The sequence below is a fragment of the Balaenoptera borealis genome (assembly GCF_965194805.1).
Source record: "Balaenoptera borealis genome assembly, chromosome: 12".
Taxonomy (NCBI): Eukaryota; Metazoa; Chordata; class Mammalia; order Artiodactyla; family Balaenopteridae; genus Balaenoptera; species Balaenoptera borealis.
The window spans coordinates 64,803,894-64,827,119 of NC_138869.1; the positions used below are offsets into that span (position 1 = coordinate 64,803,894).

The window sequence follows — 23,226 nt, forward strand, 5'->3', positions numbered from 1 at the left end:
CATCAAATCTTTAACTGTGGTCATTTTTAAGTCTTTTGTCATTTACAGACAGTTCTGGGTGTACTCTGATGCTTTTGCAAATATGTTCCTATAAAAGGGTTTCATCTTCAAGAAATTCATGGAAAAGACTCTGACAAGTACAGGTTTCTGGTAACTAACTGTACTGCTGAACTGAATGAATAAGCATTTTCAGAACTCTAATGAAAAACTGATGAACTCAAAAAAGTGCTAACAAAAGATCAAGATGAAAAAAAAAAAATTTTTAATTACATGGGACTGAGTGAACTGATGAGGATTAGTATAATTTTTGTGACTTTCTGTCTGAATTAAAAAAAAAAAAATCCCACAAGGACTCAGAGGCAAAGAATATACAAATCAATTTTCACTGCAAAGTAAAGGAGCTGTTACAGTGGAGGATTACTGGACTGAATGTCAATATTATGACATAGTATGAGTGTGTTTCAGGTTTGGTTATTGCAATCATTGTTGCTTTTGTTGTGGTCATCCATGTACAATGCTTCGTGTCAGTCTATTTATCTCTTGTAAAAATAAAATACAGTGTGTGTGTGTGAAAAAAAAAAAATCTTATTACAAAACTACAGGAATCAATATTCAAGAGCACACAGTACCGACATAGGAGAGACACACAGCTCTAACTAACAAAACTGAGTCCATTTATGGTCAAATGACTTTTGACAAGAGTGAAAAAAACAATTCAAAGAGAAAAGAATAGCCATTTCAACAAATGATGCTGGGACAACTCGATATCCACATGCAAAAGAATGAAGTTGGGCCCCTACTTCACACCATACACAGAAATTAACTCAAAATGTAAATAGACCTAAACAGACCTAAATATAAAGACCAAAACTATAAAATTCTTAGAGAAAAACCATAGGAGTAAATCTTCACGACCTTCCATTAGGCAAATCCTTTTTAGATCCGACAATAAAAACACAAGTAACAAAAGATAAAAACAGGGACTTCCCTGGTGGCACAGTGGTTAAAAATCTGCCTGCCAATGCAGGAAACATGGGTTAGAGTCCTGGTCCGGGAAGATCCCACATGCCACGGGGCAACTAAGCCGTGAGCCACAACTATTGAACCTGCACTCTAGAGCCTGCGAGCCACAGCTACTGAAGTCTGAGTGCCACAACTACTGAAGCCCTCGTGCCTAGAGCCTGAGCTCCGCAATGAGAAGCCTGTGCGCTGCAACAAAAAATAGCCCCCACTCACCACAACTAGAGAGAGCCTGTGCGCGGCAGCGAAGACCCAACACAGCCAAAAATATAAATAAATAAATAAATAAAATGTTTTTTTAAAAAATGATCTTACCAAGAAAATGAAATGACAACCCTCAGAATGGGAGGAAAAAATCTGTAAATCACATATCTTATAGTGGACTTGTATCCAGAATATGGAAAGAATATGTAACACTCAACAATAAAAAGATAACTCAAATAAAAAACAGACAAAGGATATGAATAGATATTTCTCCAAAGAAAATATACAAATAATCAAATAGCACATGAAAAGATGTTCAACGTCATCAGTCACTAGGGAAATGAAAATCAAAACCACAATGAAGTATCACTTCACACCCACCAGGATGACTATATTCAAAAAAAAAAAAAAGACAGCAACAATTGCTGGAGAATGTGAAGCAACTAGAACCCTCCTCACACACTAGTGAGATGTACAATAGTGCAGGCACTCTGGAAAACAGTTTGGCAGTTCCTCGAAAGTTTAAATACAGAATTACCCTATAACCTAGCAATCCCACTCCCAAGTATTATATATATCTGAAACAAATAAAAAGATATCCACACAAATATGTGTATGCAAATATTCACTGCAGCATTATTCATAATAGCTAAAATGTAGAAATAACCCAATGCCCATCAACTATTGAATAGAGAAATGAATATAAAATGAAGTACTGATACATGCTACATATACAACATAGATGAAACTTGAAAATATTAGGCTAAGTGAAAGAAGCCAGTAACAAAAGATCGCAAGTTATATGAAATGTCCACTTATATGAAATGTCCAGAATAGGCAAATTCACAGAGACAGAAAGCAGATTAGCTGTTGCCAAGGGATGACAGAGTGAGAAATCAAGAGGGACGACTATCGGGCACAGGTTTCTTTTTTAAGGTAACTAAAATATTCTAAAATTAGATGGTGATGGTTGCACAACTCTATGACTATACTAAAAACCAACAAATTGTACGTTTTAAAAGAGTGAAGTTCAAGGTATGTAAATTCTATCTCAATAAGGCGATTATAAAAAATTATACTTGTGATCTCACTTATATGTGGAATCTAAAAAAGTCCAACTCAGAGAGTAAAGCAGTGGTTGCCAGGGGCTGGGCGGCAGAGCAGACAAGGAGATGCTGCTCACAGGGCACAAACGTCCAGTTATAAGAGGAATAAGCTCTAGGGATCTCACGTACAGCTACTATGAGAGTTGATTCTAAAGGTTCTCACCACAACAACAAAATGGTAATGACGTGAGGTGAAAGATGTGTTAACTAACCTTATTGTGGTAAACATTTCACAACATATACGTGTATCATCACACTGTGCACTTAAAGTGACACAACATTAGTATGTCCATTATATCTCAATAAAGCTGGGGGAAAAAAACATACCATGTAATACTATTTACGTAAAGTTCAAAGACAGGCAGAATTACTTATGATATTAAAAATCAGGATAGTGGTTATCAGGAGGGAGACTGGGTTAGTAATGGGAGGAGGCACAAGGTAGCACAGGGTGACAGCAATGTTCTCTTTCTTAATCTTTGTGATACTTCACAGAGCTGGACAGTTATGATTTGTGCACTTTTCTATATATGTTATACTTCAATAAAAAAGTTTTTTAAAAAAAGAAAGAAACATCATGGTTTTTGCTTTAAAAAATGTACCTGATCTATTGAGACAATCTAGAGTAAAGAATAAATCTCACAAACACTTTTTCTCGACCTAATAAAACCATAATTTCAACAACAGCGAAAAAAATTATTTTTAATATGAGAGGACAAATGGACTATAACTGATATTAGCAATAACGGACTCACTAAGGATCAGCATTCTAAGCCAAGTGGAAAACGCAGGAGGTTTGGGTGAGACGGTTCTGCGACCAGCACTTTTCTCTGCCCAGGTAGATGTTACTCAGAAACCTCACAGGGTTCACAGAAGTGATACAAACTGTGGAAAGTGCCTTGCTGGCATATGACAGACACTCAATGTCCACCAAAGGTTTATTTACTTCCCTTCACACAATCTCCTTTCCCCAAAGAAATAACCCACGCTGGTTCTTGCTGCAGTGGGCACATCCACTTCTCAGCAGGACAATGTCCTTCACCTACTCCAACTTCTTTTTTTACTTTATTTGGCCTCAAGACACCCATTCTAACACCCAAATAGAGTCCCAAGCCATCCTACTGCCATCTGACTGCTCTAAGTTTTCCAAACAGAATTTTTCTCCCTTCCCACTGCAGCACACTCACCTAAAAGACATAAATTCTATTTCCACCCACAATAATTATCCCTGCTAAATATGTGCCCAACATTTCTTCTATTTTGTTTAATTACTACATGTAACTCATTCAGATTTGTCTACAAAATTATACCTTAAAACTATTCAGATATTTTACCGACAACTGACTTCTAAAATAAAGTACTATCGCCCAAACCTCATTGCTGGAAATAAGTACTACCACTTCTCTGTTTTCTTTAGAACATTATTAGCTTTAAATTTTTGGCCTGGAAGATTCTGGTTAAAGATAAACTTTTATAAATTAAACCTTTTTGTGCTTTCATAAATCACATATTTAATACAGCAACTGAATAAATGTGCAGCTCTGGTACTAAGGAGCCTCTTTTCTTCCAGTTATGGAAGGGAGAGGTTCACTGTTGTGCAAAGCCAATAGCTATTGTTTCAGGTGGGTACTTAGGAAGAAAATGTAAAGAGAACAAACCCCACACATTAACACCAACACTTAATGGAGGGACGAATGGTGATAACAATCAGGAATGACTAAAAATATACTTACAGCCTCAAACTGCAAATGGCTATCCTTTAAGAAACTCTGAATTTTGTCCTTGGGTAAAATACTGAATCGAAATCGAAGGAGATCCATTTCTTGTTGAATGAACCAGCGCCTAAGCTCTTCACTAAAATGGAGACAAGAAAATTATAAGTGAAAAGTCCACTGGCTATTTTAAAAGTCCACTGATTATTAAATCCAAGAAATTTCTATGAAACAATATTCAAACATGAGCAAGATGCCAAAAGACTGAAGTTAAAAGCATCAAGTCCTCTATTATGATAAGAGTGTGAATACATATCACATGCCACAATCTCCCTAGAATAAGTAGAATATGGGGGAGAAAGGTGTTATAAACATAAAATTAAAAGAATTAAATACAGAATACTTCGGGCCTAGCTGCATTATTATCAACTAACATAAAACAGTGCACTTCTTTTTACGTAACTGCAAAATAGTCATTTACATCAGAAAATGGGGTATCCCTTCGGTCAATGCCAAATAAACATCAAAAGTTTTTAAAGGTAACTTTATCTCTGAATGGATTATGATCAGATAAACTATGCAAAGTAAACTTTGCTTACAGCTTTATAGTTTATAATTTCACAAAATTTAATATGCACTAGGATATCTCAATTTTTTAAGTCAACATACAACATTAATTTATAAGACAGATGGGCATTATTGTTGTTGTAAAATAATTATGCTACTTCATGTAAAATATGATTTAATTTTCTTTCCCCAAATGACTTTCACATTGTCAGCAATTCATTTACTGCATAAATTGCATACACTGCATGTGATTTTTTACAAAAGAAAAACTCTGGGACTAAAGCTGGTCAATAATTTCTCAATTATCTTGGGATAGTCACCAATTCAAGATTCCCATTTGATAAGCCTATTACCAAAAAGAAACAGAAAAGAAACATAATAATAAGTATGTAATTTAGCCAAAATTAATACAGGAAAAAAAGTTAAAAAAAAAAGCAACTAACTCCTTCTCCCTCTGAGTGGTGCTATTGACTTATAAGAAACCAACTACCAAAGAAAAGGTCTTAATCTAATGGGCACCAGCCCATACATGTCAACATCTAAAAACCTGTGCAGATTCAAGTATGTGTTTGATTCATTATTTCTTATAAATACTACCACTTTTTTTCTGGGGAAAAAAAATATCAAAATTCCTTCCTAATGAAATCCCCTCTAATTTTAAATCCTAAATGAAGAGTCTCTCCCATAAAGTAAAAAGTGTTTTAACAGGCAAAACCTGCAAAATAATTTTTTTTTTATTTTTTAGTAAACAACTTGTTTCAAACAATTCTCTGCAACAGTGTTCCGCCCATGAGCCACTGGTTTCTGACGTTATTCTGGGATTTCCTATGATCAGTACAATACCTGTCAGCCCTCCTGAACCAGTTTACAACCCAAGATGTCAGACTTGACCATGGAGGACAAAGGTATACTCACGACTGGCAGTAAGCAAGGCGTAAAATAAAGTGAGAAATGTGATCTCTTCTTCGGGGTTCATATTCATCTTCCAAGTTTTCCTTAAAAACAATGGCACATGAAGAAAATAAATGCATCGGAACAGTAAAAGGTGTAAAGAAATACTGAGTCAGCATAAGCCAATGGTAAAGCAGGAGTTTCAATAACACAGATTTCATAATATGCTCCCCAGTATGAGTACCATTTTACTTAGGTTAGCAATCAGATGAAACAGAACTGAACAACAATACCTCCTGGGTTTGGACCCCACTATTTTCTTCCTCTTCTTAACTTTCCTTCTCATCCAGCCTACACCCAGGCACTCACCTCTTCCACTACTTCTCACATCAACCCTCAACTGCTTTCACTTCAACCATTTGGCAAAACCTAGATTCTAAATAAATCCAAAGCTACACTCTGCAGTCCTGTTCCCAAATGCTGAGAACCTCTGGTAAAGATATATACAACTACAGGAATTTGGAACATTAAAATTTCACAGCCTCTAACCTCGACTGGACCTTTACCAACACCAAGGCATCTTTATTCAAGCTCAACAGTCAGAGCAAACACGTCCTGAGCACTTCCAAGGTACCAGGCACTGTTATAAGCATTTTTAATCCATTAACCCATATAATCCTTTGAAAACCCCTATGAGGTGGGCACCACTATATCCCTATTTTAAAGATGAGGAAACTGAGGCAGAAAGAAGTTATATAATTTTGTCCAGGTCACAAAGCTTGTAAGCAGCAGAGCTGGGATCTGGCCCGTAACCATCTCTTTCCCCACGTCTTAGGAAAGCTGTTTCCATCTTCACTAGGTGGCCAGCGCTCCCCGCCACACCACCTTCTTCTCTCTCATCACATGACCTCACCTACTTTATAGGAGATAAAGGCCCCCAGGCCAACTCCTTCAGCCCCAAGCTCCTGCCGCCACGTGCTGTACTGCCTTCCCTTCCATCTCTGTGGACAAATCTCTCTCCTTCCTCCTACATAAAGCTAATCCCTACACTGAAACCCCATGGCCCATCTGCTCTTGCCTCCTAAGGACCCTGACTTATCAAATGCTCTCTCGAAGTATCTTCAAGCTCCCTCCTCTTCTTTCTCTTCTAGATCTTTCTGCTCAGCTTATAAACGTGTTCAAGTAACCGCTGTTGTGTGTGTATCTTCTCTTTTTCCCTCAATTTTTTCTACACTCAGACTTACTTCCCCCATCTTTTCAGCTACACGTTAGAAGAGGATGTATTCCACATCAAGCTCTCACTTCTCTCCTCCAAACACCGCCACTGTTCCAGCTTCTGCCTCTACCTACAAGGTTCCACCCCGCTGATAAATCCGATGATTCTATACAACTCATCTTATTGGTTCTAAGTGTCTGAAATTGTTCCACCATGAAGACAAGAGATCTAGATTCAGATCTTGGCTGCACCGTTTTCCATCTTATGAGATTGGGCAAGTTACTAGCCTATCAATATCAGTTTCCTTGTCTATAAAGAGGGATGATGACAGAACCCACCCTCCTAAGACTGCTGTCTGGATTACATGAGTTAATATACGTGCTGCACTTAGAACAGACTCTGGGACATGGTTAAGAATATGAATGTGTGCTGTTGTATCATTACCTGTGTATCATGATCATCAGTACTGAGACTTCCCTGGCTGCCAGGGTGGCTGATCTCCACCCCAAGGCAACTCCTCCTCAATTGCCCTCCCAGACTTCCCCCATTCCACTCCACCTGAATGTTGTATTCCTCACATCCTGGCCTCCATCCCCTTCTCTTCTTACTCAAATGTTTCCCTGGGTGCCTCACCTACCCCTGATGATGCCAACCTTCCTCCTGAATGTGCACCCCCACCCCAGGGGTCCCCAAGTCCAGATCCGTGTGCACACCCTGCTGGCCTCAGACAGCTCCACAAGCACCTCAAAGTCATGTCGAGAACTAAACTCAGTGTCTTCCCTCTAAAAAGACTTGCCTCCCCTCCTGTATATCATCACCATCCAGCCAGCTGTCTCACCAGAAACCCGGGCGTCATTCAGAACTCTTCTCTCCCTTCTCTCTGCAGTCGCTAAGATCTTCCGATTCTACCCTCTCACTATCTCTCCAATCAGTCCTCTTCCCTCCATTCAATTCACTCTCGTCATCTCCAAGTTCCTAACTAGTTTTCCCCACCAAAGATGACCCTGTCCATCTGCTGTTGGCAGTCATCTTCCCAAAATAAAAATTGTATCACATCCATCAAGATTCAGTTCCAGCACCACCTGGTCTGGGAAGCCCTCCCAAACCTCCCCAACCTGAGCTAATTCTCTGTGCTCTTGGGAGTTTGTCACCCTGTAATGCACAAAGCACATCTGGCAATGTCTGGAGACATGGACTGTGTAGAAGCCAGAGATGCCAGCGAGCCCCCTAAATGCACCAAGGAATCATCAGACCCCAAATGTCCACAGTCCCGAGGTCAAGAAACCCTGCGGCACTGTAGTCTGACTGCATGTCAATCACCCGTAGTGGACAGTAGGTTCCTTCAGAAGAGTCTTTTTTAAAGCCCTATGCCTAATACAAGACCTTTCCCACAACTGATACCCAGTACATGAATATACACAAACCAAAGAAACATCTTTTTCCCTCTTTTACTTACTCTGTAGGAAAACTTAAGCTTCCGAAGCTCGATCTCTAGCTTACTCTGGTACTGCTCACTTCCTTTCACATAGCTCACACCAAGATTCTCGACTGCTTTTAGCACTAGAAAAATTTTTAAAAACAGAAGAAATGTATAAAACGTATAAATGCAAGATAATTTTAAAAAACTAAATCCAAGACAAATAAAATCTATGGCTACCAATTCCATAATTACTTGTTTATAAAAGATGACAATATTTAAGCTTTATTTTCTGCAAGTACATTATATAAGTTATACATGTTTACCAGAGGATAATCTCCACCATGTGCAGAAAATACCCACATCCCACAGCATAATCTCACACCAGGGATTCTCAACCAGAAGGGAGAGAGGGGTGGGGGGAGATCACTGATGGACTGAGCACCACTGCTGAGGGATGCAGAAGTGTGTCTGCATGTGCAGCCCTCGTGTGGAGCCATCTGTGAGACAGTCTGCTTCACTGACTCAGCACAGGCTCCTCAGAAGACAGCCCTTCCCTTCCTGATGAAATGGAAAAGGAGAAGACACAGCAGTGAAGAAGCAAACAAGCCACCGTGACTAGACGCTACACACTGGCCAAAGGTTCCTGAAGCCTCTGTCAACCCTTCCTCAGATGAATTCTTCTGCCATCGGTATGAAAAGAGACTTTTTTTTTTTTTTTTGGCTGTGTTGGGTCTTCGTTTCTGTGCGAGGGCTTTCTCTAGTTGCGGCGAGCGGGGGCCACTCTTCATCGCGGTGCGCGGGCCTCTCACTACCGCGGCCTCTCTTGTTGCGGAGCACAGGCTCCAGACGCACAGGCTCAGTAGTTGTGGCTCACGGGCCTAGTTGCTCCGCGGCATGTGGGATCTTTCCAGATCAGGGCTCGAACCCGTGTTCCCTGCATTGGCAGGCGGATTCTCAACCACTGCGCCACCAGGGAAGCCCGAAAAGAGACTTTTTTTAATCCAAGAACGAAAAACTTCTAAAATGAATACTGAACATAAACCCATGTCCCCCAGGTACCTCCGTATTACGGTATCACGAACCAAACTCATTCTCTGCCCCTCAATCCCACTCCTCTTCCTGCCACCCCACCTCCATCCGCAGAATTTCTATCCACCAGATCATCCACACTGGAACTTCAGCCACCCCCCGCTGTTCCACCACTCCTCATACCCAAGAGTCACCAAACCCTGTCAATTACACCTCTTTAGTATCCCTTCAATCTCTCCCTTCCTGTCACTGCCTTACCACCTCACCTCCTAAGTGCCAAACCCAAGGGACGCTTTTCAATCATCACCTTAATCTCAATGAGGCATATGACACTGCTAAGCTTCCCAGAACCCGTTCTCCCTTGCCTTCCCTTTCATTCAACAAACAGGTAATACAGATATTCTGTACTAGCAGTTCTCACCCTGCTCCTCTAAGAATGATTAACAGTATCTCACCTCTACTTCTGATCTTCCCACCAGGATATCGTGGAACATAAACTCTACAGATAGTGCTGTTATTTGTTTCCGTTTACACCTAACTTATTTCTTTCTTCCACCAACACACAGAAGTAGGTCCCCAGTAAAATTGCTACATCCTTCTTACACCCCAATATTACACCATTAGCTTGGCACAAAATGCCCTTGCTTGCCCATACTTCTCCATCTACCCTGAACTTGTCACTGTTCCCTCCAATATGACACTCTCTCTCATGCCTCCAAGCCTTTGTACAGGCCATTATCCCAGCTTTCAAAAACCCTTCACGTCTTCTCTGTTGAGAAATTGCTACTCATCCTTCAAGGTCCAGATCACATTTCAACTTCTCTTCAGTTTTACTTAATCAGACTAGGACAATCACTCCCATCTCTATGTTTCAGTAGCACTATTAGTTACCTCTACTAGAGCACTTAAAATACTAAACTATAATTATTATTTTGGGCATCTGTCTCCATGTACTAGAATACAGCTTCAACGAAAATGAGAATTACATTATTCAGCTCAAAATCCCTACCACCTAGAATAAAGTGGCACTCAATAAACAGGCACTGTACAAGGAATAAATGAATGAATAGCAAAATCTCAACAGAAAACCCTCAGTAAATATTTGTTGAATGAAGGAAATAAATTACTCTAATTCATTCCCACAAAGTATAAGTGAGGTTCTCAAGAATATACAAATTCTAATTCAAATCACTCACATTTAACTCTATCGATAGCCAAGTTTTCAAATTCTATTAAAGATATGTTTCCAGAAGGCGGCTGCAAGTAAAACTGAAGGCTATGTGGGTAGCAAGCATTCCTCTGGTCATCTGCCAACCTCAGTTTCCTCCGATTTCCTCCAAGAAACTGCATCTTGTTACCTTGGAAGGAAGCACATAAAATGGTTGAAATGATGGAAAGTGGAGTTTTAAAAAAAAAATGCAAAAAAATAATTCCACATGTAAAGGGAAAAAAAACTGAGGTTGAAGAGCACGCACGAAGTGTTAACAGTAGTGTCCCTGAGTGATGTCTTCTGTATCTTCCAGACTTTCGACAATACACCTGTAACAATTGTGCAAAGGGGGTGGGGAGAGGTGTGCGCTGGAGGAGACGCAGGCAGTGGTCCTAGCCTCCTGCAACATCAACGGCAGGCGATGCTGCCTGCTCACTAGAGGTCTGTGTGCCTTCGCCCTTAGGTCTCTGCAGTCCCAAGAGTCAATTTAAGATTTCACACGGGCAGCAATCCTGAATTTGGAGGACAGCGCGGGAGATTCCGGCTAGATAAGAGACTCCATGGGCAGGGTCCAGTTACTCGCTTCCTCCCTTACATCCCCGGGAAACAGACAACTGTCTTTCAGGTCCCGTCTGTCGGAGCTCCTCTCAGGAGCGTCCACAGGTGCCTAGTGACACCCCGCTCCCGCCCTCCCGCCCCCCACGCAGTGCGGTCTGTCAGCCCCGGCACCGGCGGCTCTGCCCGGACAAGCCACCAATACGCGATACCCACCCTCTGCGCCCGGAGCCCCAAAGTGCTCTCCCCCTTCTCTGGACTCGCAAGCCTCAAAACCAGGATTACTGTCCGTCCCAAACCCGCAGGGGCTTCTCCTACCTCCAGCCACACCAGACGTGAAAACACACAAACCCCGGCAAGCGCTTTCCCCGGGTGGCGGGAGAGTTCGTACAGGACCGGAAGCGGAAGTGGCTGGATCACCAAACCCGCCCCAGAGGTCCCGCCCACCTGCGCGGGCCCGCGCTTGCTCAGTGGGGCGCTCTAGGGGCCGCGGGATTTGTGTCCACTTTGTAAGCTGCAGTTCCTGTGCATGGAGCCGCGCTGTCTGGGGCGGTGGGCGGAGAGCAGGCCCGGCACTGGCTCCCCGCTAGGGACTCTGGGTAATCTCTGAGGGTTTGGAGCTGCACGGCCCGCGTCTTACAGATGGGGAGGCAGACTCTAGGTCATCTACGTACAATGCCTAGGTCATCTACGTACAATGCCTAGTCGGGTTTTCTCCTAGACGGCAGGCCCTCCCCTGGGGAAAGATTTACGTCCAGTGCACCCCCTACACACACCTGGTGCAGGGCGCCCGCAGAAGATCTGCAGTAACTAGAACGCATGCATCATGCACACGTGCACCCAGAAATCGCTCGGCGTCTAAAGTAGAGCAGGCCCAGAGGGGCATAGCGGCGAGCACGTGCAGAGCGCTGGGGAGAAGGTGCCCTAGGGCTGCGGACCCGGAGCCACACCGGCTCCCGACTGCGGGCCGTAAGGTTTTCAGAGCTGGAAATAAACTTCGCCTGTGGCCTCCAGGAGGCGTGTCTCGCTTACAAAAGAGGCCGCGGGAGGCTCTAGTAAAGATGGGAGGTGAAGAGCCCTCTGAAATGCTCAAGGTTTTAGAGATGCAAACTGCACTGAAATAACGTAAATCTTCAGAGCACTTACCCAGCATGGACCAAACTGTGGCTGGCACTGACCTTGTACCAGGACGTGTTCTAAGTGACTTACACATAAGTTCATTTTATTTCCATAACCATTTAAGGTAGGTTCTATTATTAACCCGCTTTACAGATAAGAAACCGTGCAACAGAGAAGTTAAGTGACTTCAAAGATCGCATAGTAAATGGCAAAGCCAGGTTCAAAGTCTGGGAGACATGCCAAGCACCACAGTGCTAACCACCACACTGTACCAATTCCACTAATATATCAGCGCCTCCCCTTAATTCCTTATTCAACACATAACTAATATCACCTGGCCTGAAAAAGACACCTGAAGCCTAAGGACTGCCTGAAGAAACCTGGAGCACAGACCATAAGAACATTTATATGAATGTTTAGCTGATCTCCGGATAGGGAAGGAATTTAAATATAACAACTTACAAAGAAAAATACCTAAAGACTTGACTATACAAATATATAATTGTGCATCTAAAAAAAAAAATCACAAAAATTTTTTCAGTCATAACAATAGGGGAAAAGTTCACTATAAAAATAACATCAGGGACTTCCCTGGTGGTCCAGTGGTTAAGAATGAGCCTTCTAATGCAGGGGACGCAGGTTCCATCCCTGGTGGGGGAACTGAGGTCCCACATGCCACAGGGTAACTAAGCCGGTTGGGCTCTAGAGCCCACGCTGCAACTATTGAGCCCACGTCACAATTAGAGAGAAGCCCGCCCGCCACAACAAAGAGCCTGCACACCACAACGAGAGATCCCGCCTGCCGCAACTAAGACCCGATGCAGCCAAATAAATAAATAAATGAATATTTAAAAAATTAAAATTAAAAAAATAAATAAATAAAAATAATATAAAAAAGACTAATACCATCAAGATGTAAAGAACTTATGTAAATTAATTGGGAAAAAAATCATAAGATACAAATGGAAAAAGAATAGCAATAGATAATTCATAGACAAAACAACTAATGATAAAGTGTGAAAAAATGTTTATCATTGGCAGCAAAGAAAATTTCCCCTACAAAACTGGCAAAGATTTTACAATGAAAACACTCAGTATCGGGCAAAGCACAATACGATGGGCTCACATAGGAATTGACTGCTGTGCTACAATTGTGGAGTATACTATAGTTATATGTATTATGAGCCCTAAAAGAATTTATACAGTTTGACCAAAGTATTTCACTTACATGAATCTGTCCAGAAATAGACACAAAAATTTGTGTCCAAGGAATGTCATTGCACCATTATAAGGATGAAAACCCAGGAAACTAAATAAATGATGGTATGTTCATATCATGAGACATTACACAGACTTTTAAAATACATATTTTTTGAACACCATTGACCTGGGAAAATGTTCAGGATACTATGAAGTTAACAGAGCAGAATACGTAAAACCACATATGCCATATGATCCCAATTTTGCAAGAGCACAGCATTACAATTTTCTGCAGCATTTCTGACTACTACGAATAGGCTGCCCTCTGCAACTCCTATCCTCGTCTTACAATCCAGACATGTGTTATCCGTTGCAATCAGAATTTTATGTGCAAGACCGCCCCTCTGTGCTAGTCTTGTTTTTATTTCACTTTTATTGGCTTCATCTTTGGCCTGGTCTTAAACTGGCCCTCTTTTAACTTAAATGTCAATGACCCTTTTTCTACAATAGGTGATATTAAATACTTCTTTGGACAATTTAAAAAATTAGTCTATTGCAAACAGAAAAATGCTTACATAAGTGGGAACTAAGACACTGGCAATGGAACATTTGACAGTATTTTTAAAGTTCTATTTTAATTTTATATAAAGTTCTATATTCATTTTAATTCAAGAAACATTTGAAAGCTTCTCACAGCATGGCCCCAGGATTCGATGACTTTCTTGCCTATGGCTGCCCCCAGCTTATAAGCTGAACTACCAGCTCTTCCCCAAAGAAGGCCTTGCATTCCCTACCCATGTCTCTTTGTGGTGATCTCCCCTCTTCAAGAGCCCTAACCTTCCCTCCTGTTGGAATCCTGCCTGTCCTTCAGCACTTCAGTTGTCAAATACTACCTTCCTCTGTCCTGCTGAGCCTTTGCTTATGGCGCATGGTTTAAACCCCCAGTACTTCCGAATTGTATAATTCCTTCTCCAACTCTACCCCTCTACTATAGAAGGTCTTCGTCTTTGGGGAACAGGAACCGCTGGATGATTTAATGAATGCACTCCTCAGAAAAATGCACCTACACACCAACTTTGTTCACTCTTTCAAAAGGTTTGTGAACACATGTGTGGCTGACTGTGTAGCACTACCAGATTTTCAGCTCTTTTGGGACAGGCCCCTTTTTTTGTCTTTGTGATCCCTAAAGTGCCTACCAGAGTATCTTCCAAATTAAAAGATGAAGTAATTAATGTCCTTTTATGACCATTTCAGAGAGAGCTGGAAAAATATGCTCACGTTTCACATTACCAACAACTTACTAAACATATCACATAAGAGCTGCCTTTTCACAGTGTTAAAGACGCTTTAAACTTCAGAGTACAAAATAGCCTGTGTCTGTTCCAACTGTTTTAGCATCTTTATTGTTTTCCCATGCCACGGTTTTGGTCACTATCTCACTGTGGACAGTGTTTTTGGCAATTGCAATATGAATCTACGTATCACAGGACCAATAATGCACGAGAATGATACATTTCAGTCAGCCATACTTGGTAAATCACTGTGAGCTCTTCCTGTGTTTATTTCACCAACCAAATGGATTGACCCAATGCTCAGCTCTGGCAACTGTGGTGAATATAAATTACAGACCCCAACCTCACAATCAGGGAGAAGAAAACACATATAAACATATAACTTTTACTTCCACTAGACCATAACCATCCCCAAAACAGGGACTACTGTGTCATTCATCTTTGTAACCCTGGTGTCTGTGTCATTCATCTTTATAACCCTCCATGGGCCCTCAACAAATATTTATTATCCTGAGATGATGTAAATATGAGAGATGTATGAAAAAAGTGATGTGTTCAGCTGGATATTCAACAGATGGTTTGAATCAAATGGGACTCCAACCTATAAAACTTCAAGTCCTCATCTGAAAACTTTGTACACATTCCTTCCAGAATGACTTGGCTCCTAGTCTAGCCTGCAATAAAGCACAGAGTACCTTGTCTGATGGAATTTCCATGAATCATCACTGCTCAATTCATTGCCTGCCCTGGGCATTACCCAGCTACTGACAGGCTGTCCCACAGAGCTTTCACCCTTACGACTCCATCTCCAGGAGTTCTGTCCTGTCGTATGTCACACTTACAGCTGAGATTTTAGTTGCCATGCTTGGTGAATCAAAGCGAATGTTCATTCTTTCCCTGTGCAGGGTGTGTTGCCCTAAAAACCAAAGGCCTGGTAAGTTTCTTTACCCAGTGAGGATGCTATAAACTCTGGGTCCTTTCAGCTCCACTTGCCATGGAAAGCAGAGGAACAGGAGGCATTCCCAGCAGGACAGCTGACCCATGAAAGTTAATGCACACTTAGCCAGACGTAGGTTGTGAGGTCGGGGTCTGTAATTTATATGTATCTTGGTTGCCAGGGCTAAGCATTGTACCAATCCAGCCCTTTCCATCCTGGTCCCTCCACCCTTTCCATTTCACTGCCCAGCTCTGGGAAGAAACCTAAAACCTCTTTCTTTCTCCCTTTGTTTCAGATTGCTTTTATTAGCCTAGCATCAAGAAGCAAGAGAACTAAAGAAAAAACATATCTTAAAAGAAAGTACACAGAGGGCAGGTTACTCTTCCATATATCAACATTGCATGATTTGTTTCAGAAATACTAACAGAGCACCTGCTAAGTGCCAGGCAATGTTTTCTCTGCTGGGAATACAAGAGTGATGAAACTGCCAAAATCCCTGCCCTCATAAACCTTATATTCTAGTGGGAAAGAGAAATAATAAACAAGAGAATTGTACACATTGCTATGTTAAATAAGAAATTCTAAGCTGGAACATAAAGCAGAGGAAGAGGATATTAAGTTTTTGGAGGAGGCATTGAAATTTTAGAAAGGGTAGCCAGGAAATGCTAGCTAAGAATGTGACCAGGAAGGAGAGACCAGAAGAAAATTAGGGATTTAGTCATGCGTATCTTTAAGAGAATAGCATTTCAGGCAGATGGAAGGCTTGTCATAACTCCATAGTATTTAAGACAATGTGATATTGGTATAGGGATAGACAAATCAACCACTGGAACAGAACAGAGAACCCAGAAATGGGCCAACACCTATGAAGAAACCTGGCATCTGACAGGTCCACTGTACAAATCAATGGAGAAAATATGGACAGTTCTAAATGGTGCTGGAACAATTGGCTATGGGGGGAAATTATACTTCCTACCTCCCTCTGTACACAAAAATCAATTCCAGATGATTTAATGACTTAATTGTGAATGGCAAAACTAAGAATTTAGAACAAGTGTATAGATAGTCTTGATGTAGCAAAGAATTTTTTTTTGGCCGAGCCACTTGGCTTTTGGGAGGATCTTAGTCCCCCCACCAGGGATTGAACCTGGGCCCTCAGCAGTGAGTCCTAACCACTGGACGGCCAGGGAATTCCCAGCAAAGAATTTCTTAAACAAGTCATTAAGAAAAAGCACCAGCAGTTAGGGAGATGGATGGTGGTGATCGTTGCACAATGATGCCACTGCATTGTACACTTTAAAATGGTAAATTTTGTGTTATGTATATCTTAACACAATTATAACACAATTTCTTTTTAAAAAGCACAAGCACAAAAGAAAGATTGATAATATTAACCACTAAAATTAAGAATTTAACTTTAAAAATACATAAACATACATTTTTTAAAGCATCTGCAAGTTGGGAAAAGAAAGTTGTAAGAAATAATTAACATGAGAGTTAGTGTCCAACTATAATCAATAAGAGAAAAGTAAAAACACAGTAGAAAAGAGGGGGAAAAAAAAAACACCTAAACAGATGTTTCACAACAGAGGAAACATAAATGACCAATAAAAGTGTGAAAATATGTTCAACCACATTAGTAATTGGGGAAATGCAAATTAAAACCACAATGAGATAAATATTGTAAGCCCACCAGATGAACAAATATTTTTTTAAGTCTGAAAATATTGGGTTGACAAAGAACTCATATACTGCCAGTAGAAGTGTTAATTGATGAAACTACTTTGAAAACAATTTGACATCTTCTGGCAAATTTGACCCTTTGTCCCAGTATTGTAATTCTACTGCAAGTATACTCTCTGGAGAGATTTTTGTACATAGACATCAAAAAACACTGACAAGAATGTTCATAGCAACATCATGATAAACACTGGTAAGTACCCATCATCAAGAAAATGGCAAATAAATTGTAGTCAGTTCACACAGTGGAATATAAAAAACAACAGCAAAACTGAATGAACTACAATTAAACACATCAACACAGATGAATCTCAAAAAGATAATGTTAACTGAAAAAGCAAGTCATAGGAGAATCCATAGGTGCTGGTACCTTCCACACCACCCCTCACCCTCCCTCCTGCTCTCTGCTCCTGGTTCGTGTGAATCGTCCTCCTGTGCCTTCTGCTTCCAGACCTTCTGAAGGCAATTAAGAGCCCCAACAGGATGTGGGAAGGAGAGAAGGAAGTGAGACAACGTATCTGTTCCCCTAGCTGCCTTCCCGCAAGGCTGCCTATGTCCCTCCGCCTGTCACTGTGCCCCTCAAGGTGACCGCCTTGAAAGGACTCCCTTCCTCCACCTTTCAGGTCTCCACACCATAACATGTTGACTTTGGTGAGGCCCTACCTGATTGAACTATCGACCCTCATGGTTCCCTACCTCCACACCTTCACAAATGGTCTCTGCAAAAAATCATCTTTGAATCAGCCTATTTTGAGTGTGCCATCTGTCTCTTCTTGGAACCTGATGGATACATATCAACATTCATGTGAAAGCTTAAAAAAGGTGAAATAATATATTGTTCAGGGATCCATACTGCAGGTGGAAATTGTCAAAAATGCAAGAGAGAAATTAACACCAAATTCAAGATAGTAGTTGACTCTGGGGGGAGGGAGAGGATGCACCGTTGGAGGCACATGGGCCTTCGAAGGTTCTGGTATGGTTCTGGGGCTTATGCTCAATACTGGGCACACGAACATTCCTTTTAATATTCTTCTTCAAGCAGTACATATATGTAGAGTGGACATCTAAAAAGGAAAAGGGACAGCCCAAGAAATAGGGGAGCACAGTCAGTCATCCTCCTCGTGGGATTCCATTGGGAGTACAGTAGTTTTCACTCTTATTTTCTGCTCCCTCCACCCCACACCTCATCCCCACTTCCTATCCCTCCAAACCCATAAGTTCTCTCCCTTCTCTCTTATTAGCCCCAAGACAGGGCTGACATGGCAGGAGGGACTGCGGTTTTAGAGCAGGGACCATTGAAGGCCTGGTGTGGGTTTCCTGCAGACAACCATTCATACCTGATGTCCCTTGTCTTCTGTCCAGGGTCCTGGCACCAGGTGCTCACCCTGGCAACACAGGTCCTCCTCCTGCCTACCTGTCTCTCTGTCTCTGAACCGCTCAGGTGCCCACATCCAGAGTCCTTTTCACTGAGAGTCACCAGCCTTGCCTAAATTCTCACCCCCACTTGCTAGTGTAATTCACCCCTTCCTGTAATGACCTGGGAGGGGGATTGCCTGAGCCCCCCAAGCAGCTCGTCCTGCCAGGAGCTTCTCAGCATCTGGACACATCTGCAGGGGGCAGGAGAGGTAGATTACTAGTCTGACCCTCTCACTTGGGGTAACATTGTGTGGACCAGAGCACAGAATCCTGAACCTGGGCCTGGGATGGAAGGAAGAGAGATGGGATGGGAACTATATGGGGTCTAATCCAACACCTCTGCTTCGAGTTTATCTGTCTGGTAAGTGTGGCGGCTAGCGGGACATGGGCATGAAATGAACTCACAATGAACATAGTATCCAGTAAAGCTGTTCACTCTTGGTGCTGTTTATACAACCAGGAGACTAACAAAGAGCACAGGAAAAGATGTGACCTTGGTTTAGCCACATGGAAGTGTTTTCAATACTGGTATTTATGAGCTCCACTTACCAGTTATGGATAATTACTTATGGACCATAACTTTAGGCATTTGATTACTCTGTGTCAGATTAATTTTTTGGCAGAATTTATTTTACCACAGTACTTATTATTCATGCCAGCTCAGACCATCCAAAGGCAAGAAATACTTATCTTAGGTCAGCACACAACCCAATTTGGAGCCTAACAATTTAGTATTATTTTTCTTCCCCTATTTAAATTTAAGCTGATTGGAATCACTGTGCTAGACCCGTCTACTTAGAATCATCTTTTGGTATTAAAATGAATGTAGTTGAAGGAAGGGGAGATAAGAAAAGAATCTAAATAATCAAGGAGCGCACCTCAGACACAATTTTGTCTTATGCTTTATAACTGATGTCATTTTCAATGTACTGTCTATTCAACCTGCTAAATGTGAACTTCTGAAGTGAATTGGTTATTTTACATGAATTCAACTAGGTCTTGGCAACATCCATTGTTCTTTGGGCCCAAGCTCTTCTGAATATATGAATTTTTAATATGAGACTGATGATTAGACCATGAGCTCCTCGAGGCCAAGCCAACCAGCTCCCGGCACACAGCAGAGATTCCAGAGTGTCTGCTGAACTGAACTGAACTCTTCTGTATTTATTCCTGATTCCAGATGGGCTCTCATATGCCTTATGATGTAATCATTCACAGGAGATGTGTTTTCACTCTAGACTTTGGCTTTCCCATTGAAATTCCTGAACAAAATATTTTCTCTCCATTGGTTGGTTTTTGGAAACTGAAGTAGTTGTAAATATGATCCTGCTGTGATGCCAAGATTTAATTCCAGCTTGACAGGCTGACTGATAATCACGTCCAAAAGTTAGCCTCCTCAGCTAGAAAATGATTTTAACATTTCAGAAAATGGAAATGTAAAAATAAAAATAAATCTTCCTTTACTCTGGCTAATCTGGACACTTGAGGAGAAATGCTCAGGGTTATCCTCTGTGAGGAAAGAGAAGGGGCCTACCGGGCACACGTGTGATCACCTCGTCTGCATTTTCTTCTCTTTGAGCAACAAAACAATCTGTCAGCCAAGGGCCTGTGGGGTAAAAACTTCATCCATCTACAGGGAACATGGTTATTTCTTATGAGGTTAATATTTCAGGACCAGTGCCCCCGAAGCAGTGTGGTGTGTACTTGGGACCCAGAATTGTCTTCTCACTGCTCTCTTTCCAGCCTCTCTACCCCACAAGGTGCCAGACAATGGCCCCAAATCAAAGGCTTCAGCCTCTTCCTCAGGGACACTCACCACCACTTTCTCCTCACCCGACCCACACACACACTCAGGCCACACAGGCTATGCTCAGAACCAAGGTCAGTGTTTCCCAGAGTACATTTATGAAGGAATTAGGTTATTTTGTCCTTTTTCCAGGGGAGTGATAGGAGCAGCTGTTTTCCTGGAAACTCAGTTTAATGACCTTCACCGTGGGAATTTTCTGTCTGCTATGTAGACTTTATCCGATCTTTTTTATGTTATATTAACTCCAGACTTTTCCAATATATTTGTTTCCTAACAATCACAGTATGGGCATTTGTGGAACACATTATTGTTTTCACAGCAATTTCATTTATATGATCTAACCCAGGATTTCTCAAACCCATTGAATTTCTGGGGTCCTTTCATTCAAATATAATTTCCATTTTTTTCTTTCCATTTTCTCCTCACATTTTTTTATGATAAGTGTTAGGTGAGCTGACCCAGGTTGTGAAAGAATTCATAGAAATATTAGCAAAGGAAGAAAAGAAAGTTTTTATTCACTTTCCAAGGGAGGAAAGGGGCCAGACGCATAGAATGGCATTGGCACTTGAAGGGTGGGGGTTTGAGTCTTTTATTGGGCTTCAAAGGGCAAGGTGCAGGAAAAGAGGGTGGGTTTATGTCTATTCTGGTCCACAGCAGTACCCGGGGCTGGCTGTGTCTCTATAGGATGTGCTTTTTGGAGAACAGACCTGCAGTCTTCAGTAATTTTCCAGTTCTTGGGTGTCTGAAAGAGACTTAATAGGGGTCCTTGACAGGTGTTACTCCATTTTGAATCATGTTAGATGGGTTTACAATAAGCTTTAAAGGACTTTTTTAAAAGCATATTCTGAGTCATCTGGAAGCCTGTGTTATTTCCAAATAGCCCTCAGTCCAGCCGTTGCTTGTGACATCAATCCCGTTGGTGTCATGTGATCATCTGAAATGACACAGTTTGGCTTGCCATGTACTGTCAGCCCTCCATATCCATGGTTCTGCATCCTTGGATTCAACCAACTGAGGATGGAAAATATTTGGAGGGAAAATTTTCCAGAAAGTTCCAAAATGCAAAACTTGAATTTGTCACATGCTGGCAACTATTTACATAGCATTTCCATTGTATTAGGTATTATAAGTAATCTAGAGATGATTTAAAGTATATGGGAGGATGTGCACAGGTTATATGCAAATATCACGCCATCTTATACAAGGAACTTGAGCATGCTCGGACTTTGGTATCCACTGGGGGTCCTGGAACCAGCCCTCCACGGATACAGAGGGATGACTGTATTGGTAAGCATGTCCAGCTGCTCTTAGATTATTAGCAGGTTCTAAAGTCAAAATACTAGTCATCACCCTGCATCATCATTGTTCTTAATTTAGATTTTTATCAACAGTTATACAGACAAAACTAGCTTCTGTCTTGCAGTCATTATTTGCAATTGTAAGACATTCTCATGAAAAAGCCTTTAGTTTCTTAAGATATTCAACAAGTCGAGGTTTAGTTTGATACTGTGAAAACAAACCAGTGTAGAAAAGTCAAGTACTATTGAAAGCATAATAGAGGTGAACTTAAACATGAAGAGGATTCATTGGTGCCAAATAAGGTAAATGATACTTTAGTTCACTGAACAAAGGAAGATTTCACAGCATTTGGAATAGAGATTTGTGGTGAGACACTTGGGTTTCCACAGGGTTTATAATTCAAAAGACACTTAGTGATTCCAAAGAACACACCCCGCTCCTCCAGCCAGTGCTCCATCAGTATTGCAAGTAGAAGTATTGCTCTGATTCGGCCTTTGTACGGATCAACTGCAGCAGTGTACATGCAATATATAGAAAAGTCAATCTACAATGACATAGCAAACGTATGCTTACCAAAGGGGAAAGGGGGGCGGGGGAGGGATAAATTAGGAGTTTGGGATTAACATAATTACAAAATAGATAACCAACAAGGACCTACTGTATAGCGCAAGGAACTCTACTCAATATTTTGTAATAACCTATAAGGGAAAAGAATCTGAAAAAAAATTTATATGTGTAACTGAATCACCTTGCTGTATACCTGAAAGTAACACAACATTGTAAATCAACTATACTTCAATAAAAAAAAAAAAAAAAAGAGAAAGAAAGAAAAAGAAAAGTCAATCTACAATGAAGGATGTTCAGTTAGTTGTACTTCTAAATTTTTCTCTCCTGCATTTTGCAGTGAACAATTAACTTGATCAGTCCTCCAATCAATTGTAGTGACTAAAAACAAACTCATTTTTAAAAAATAAATAAATAACCAACTACGGTAATGACAATGGTTTAGATGACGACCCACTGTGCTCAAAATAAAAATCATCTAGTAAAAAAGTGACAAAATGTTTCTATCATTAACCTTATCATATGCTCTTTAATTTTCTCAAAACCTCAGCCAGCAAATTAAATTAATATTGTTCACTGGAATTCTATCAGCTTTATAATTTTGTTTGTGTCTAACATGTAAATGCATTTAGGTTTTTCGGGGGTATCTTAGCTATGCACATATAAAAACTATCATAACAAGAACAGTGACATCAAAATGGTATACATCAACTCTGGGTATCCTCAAAATTTTTCTTCCTCTTAAGGGCTTCTTTACGTTACTCAAGTTTGAGAAATCCAGCCTAATCATAAATTAGATTAACAGTAAACCTTTTGATTTATGCTACTTAGGATAACTTTCCCACAGTGATTTAAAACAATTTTCAACAAATTTAGAAATGTAAAATCAATTTAAATTTAAAATTTTAAAAAATTTTAAAAG

The 23,226-nt window shown here is 41.0% G+C and overlaps 1 protein-coding gene and 1 long non-coding RNA gene across 6 annotated transcripts in view; one reads left to right on the plus strand and one right to left on the minus strand.

The window, feature by feature from the left end:
• PRIM2 (DNA primase subunit 2) overlaps nt 1–11,371 on the minus strand; it is a 320,025-nt gene extending 308,654 nt beyond the window's left edge. For 3 of the 5 annotated variants that reach the window (XM_082347208.1, XM_082347210.1, XM_082347212.1), the window contains exons 1-5: nt 11,249–11,371; nt 10,362–10,523; nt 8,173–8,276; nt 5,525–5,604; nt 4,064–4,184 (exon numbers count right to left, since the gene is read on the minus strand). In XM_082347208.1, the coding sequence (XP_082203334.1) occupies nt 4,064–4,184; nt 5,525–5,604; nt 8,173–8,276; nt 10,362–10,515 (459 nt within the window). In that variant the 5' untranslated portion in view covers nt 10,516–10,523; nt 11,249–11,371. Of the gene's footprint in view, nt 1–4,063; nt 4,185–5,524; nt 5,605–8,172; nt 8,277–10,361; nt 10,524–11,146 lie in introns of all 5 variants that reach the window. The other 2 variants (XM_082347211.1, XM_082347209.1) reach the window with 2 other exon arrangements.
• The window catches only part of LOC309608005, a 702,496-nt gene that overhangs the window by 638,999 nt on the left and 40,271 nt on the right, over nt 1–23,226 (plus strand). The gene's annotated exons all lie outside the window — the stretch shown is intronic.